This window comes from Mesitornis unicolor, unplaced genomic scaffold (genome assembly GCF_000695765.1).
Source record: "Mesitornis unicolor isolate BGI_N332 unplaced genomic scaffold, ASM69576v1 scaffold38286, whole genome shotgun sequence".
Classification (NCBI taxonomy): Eukaryota; Metazoa; Chordata; class Aves; order Mesitornithiformes; family Mesitornithidae; genus Mesitornis; species Mesitornis unicolor.
The window spans coordinates 3,257-5,125 of NW_010189572.1; the positions used below are offsets into that span (position 1 = coordinate 3,257).

The 1,869-nt window shown below is 62.1% G+C and overlaps 1 protein-coding gene across 1 annotated transcript in view; it reads left to right on the forward strand.

Moving 5' to 3' along the window:
- Nucleotides 1-1,869, forward strand: part of LOC104541955 (receptor-type tyrosine-protein phosphatase-like N) — a gene marked incomplete at both ends in the record, with an annotated part of 6,077 nt that overhangs the window by 2,724 nt on the left and 1,484 nt on the right. The window contains 3 exons of the mRNA XM_010186124.1: nucleotides 1-71; nucleotides 223-302; nucleotides 526-590. The exon at nucleotides 1-71 is cut by the window's left edge and continues 15 nt beyond it. Of these exons, the coding sequence (XP_010184426.1) occupies nucleotides 1-71; nucleotides 223-302; nucleotides 526-590 (216 nt within the window). The remainder of the gene's footprint in view (nucleotides 72-222; nucleotides 303-525; nucleotides 591-1,869) is intronic.

Consider the following 1,869-nt stretch of genomic DNA (forward strand, 5'->3'; position numbering starts at 1 on the left):
GCCGGTGTGCGGCTGCTGGAGCTCCTCGCCAAGCACCTCCACCTCTCCACGGCCAGCTTCATCAACATCAGGTGAGGGCAGTGGGGCTGTGGGGTGCTGCTGTCGCAGCCCAGGACATGCACAGCCACCCGAGGTCAGCGGCCAGAGGGGACTGGGCTGTGGTGGGGATGGGGAGGGGGTCTGCTCTCCCTGGTCTCATGCTGTGTCCCCCTTCCCTGGCAGCGTCGTGGGCTCCGCGCTCACCTTCCGCATCCAGCAGAACCCCCAGAACCTCTCGCTGGCAGATGTGGCCACCCAGGCTGGTGAGTTGAGGGGGGTCCCCTCAGTCCTGCCCCCTTTGCTCCCCCACCTGCTGTGGAGTGCCCCTTCCCAGGGACTGGGAGGAGGGGGGTCCCACCATAGATCCCACTGCCCTTGGCTGAACTGGGGAGCTGGCATGGGGTAGTCAGCTGTTGAGGGTATCCCCTGGCTCTGTCTCTGGGTGGAAGTGATACAGCCCTCTGACCGTCTCCTCTCCATCCCCAGAGCAAGTGAAGGCAGAGCTGGAGACAGAGCTGGGCCTGAAGGTCGTGCAAACAGGAGTGGGAGAGGTAGGAGCAAGGCAAACCTGCCCCTCAAGGCTGGGGACAGGGCAGGGGGGTACTGCTGCCGGGTACGAGCTGGAAAGTGTGCTGTGTACTAGCCCAGGGGTCTTTGAGCAAGCCATCCCTGTGGGTCTGTGGGACAGTGGGGTGCAGAGGGCTCTGGGCAGTGTTTGGGACTGCTGTATTTGGAACAGACTCGGGTTATGTGAGATGGGCCAGAGCAGGGCTGCTCCACTGACCCCCTTCCACCCGGCAGCGAGATGCTGCCCAGCCACCTGCACTCCCAGGGCACTCAGCTCTTTCTGAAATAAAAGCTCCACAGGGTTTGAAGGCAGTTTTGGGGGGGTCTCCTGGAGGTTTTCTCCACCTATCCAAAACCAGGGGTGCTGCAGAGCTTATCCTCAGCTCACCTCCCTCCAGCCTGGGCATCTCAGCTCTGGGCTGTGCCTCAAGAGCACTGGAGACCATGGCTAGGCAGTCAAAATGCCATCGTGCCCCCAGGGAATAGCAAAGCAGCTGAAGGCAGGGATGGACCAGGAGCCATCTGCTTGAAGAGGGGCTCCCCCTGCCTGTCCTTCTCTGGGGATCCCCAGGAACAGTCCCCTGGGGGGGGAGAGTGGGGGCTGGAGATGAGGCACTGAGCCTGACTCCTGTGTCTGCAGCCTGGGGAGGGGAAGCAGTGCAACACATCCCCAGCCTGGAGTCCCTGATTCCCACCCTCCTGCCCTGTGGCCGTAGCTGTGAGCAGGGAGGAGAGAAGAGGACCTTAGAGGAGGACGCCACAGAGAAGAGGTGGCCTGGCCAAGGAGGCAACCTGTCTCCATCAGCAACATGTGGAGCATTGCTATGGCAATGCCTTTTGATGTGGCAGGAGCTGGGAGAGATGGCAGAGATGTTGGAGCTGGAGCTCAGAGGAGGCTGAAACAGCTTTGCGAGCCCTCTTCTGCGCAGATCTCCCTTGTCCAGACCAGCTTGTGCTTTTCCTTCATCCCCCATGCCCTGGGCTCTGAACTCAGTGGTACTGGTGCAAGATTTGAGACGGAGAGATGTAGAGAGGCAGGGGGACAGCAGGGCCCATGCAGGCCTTGGGAGGGAGGTCCCTTCTGTCCCCCCAGCCCTGCTGATGTCTCCAGATCTTCTGACATCTCCAGGGGCTGCAGGGCTGCTCCTGCTTGGGTGCCCCAGTTAGCTGGGAGGTGCTGGCCCTGGTGGGAACCCCTGGCTGGGCCTTGGCGGTAGTCAGACTGGCTGGAGGGCATCAGGGACCCCTGGGGCAGGGCATCCA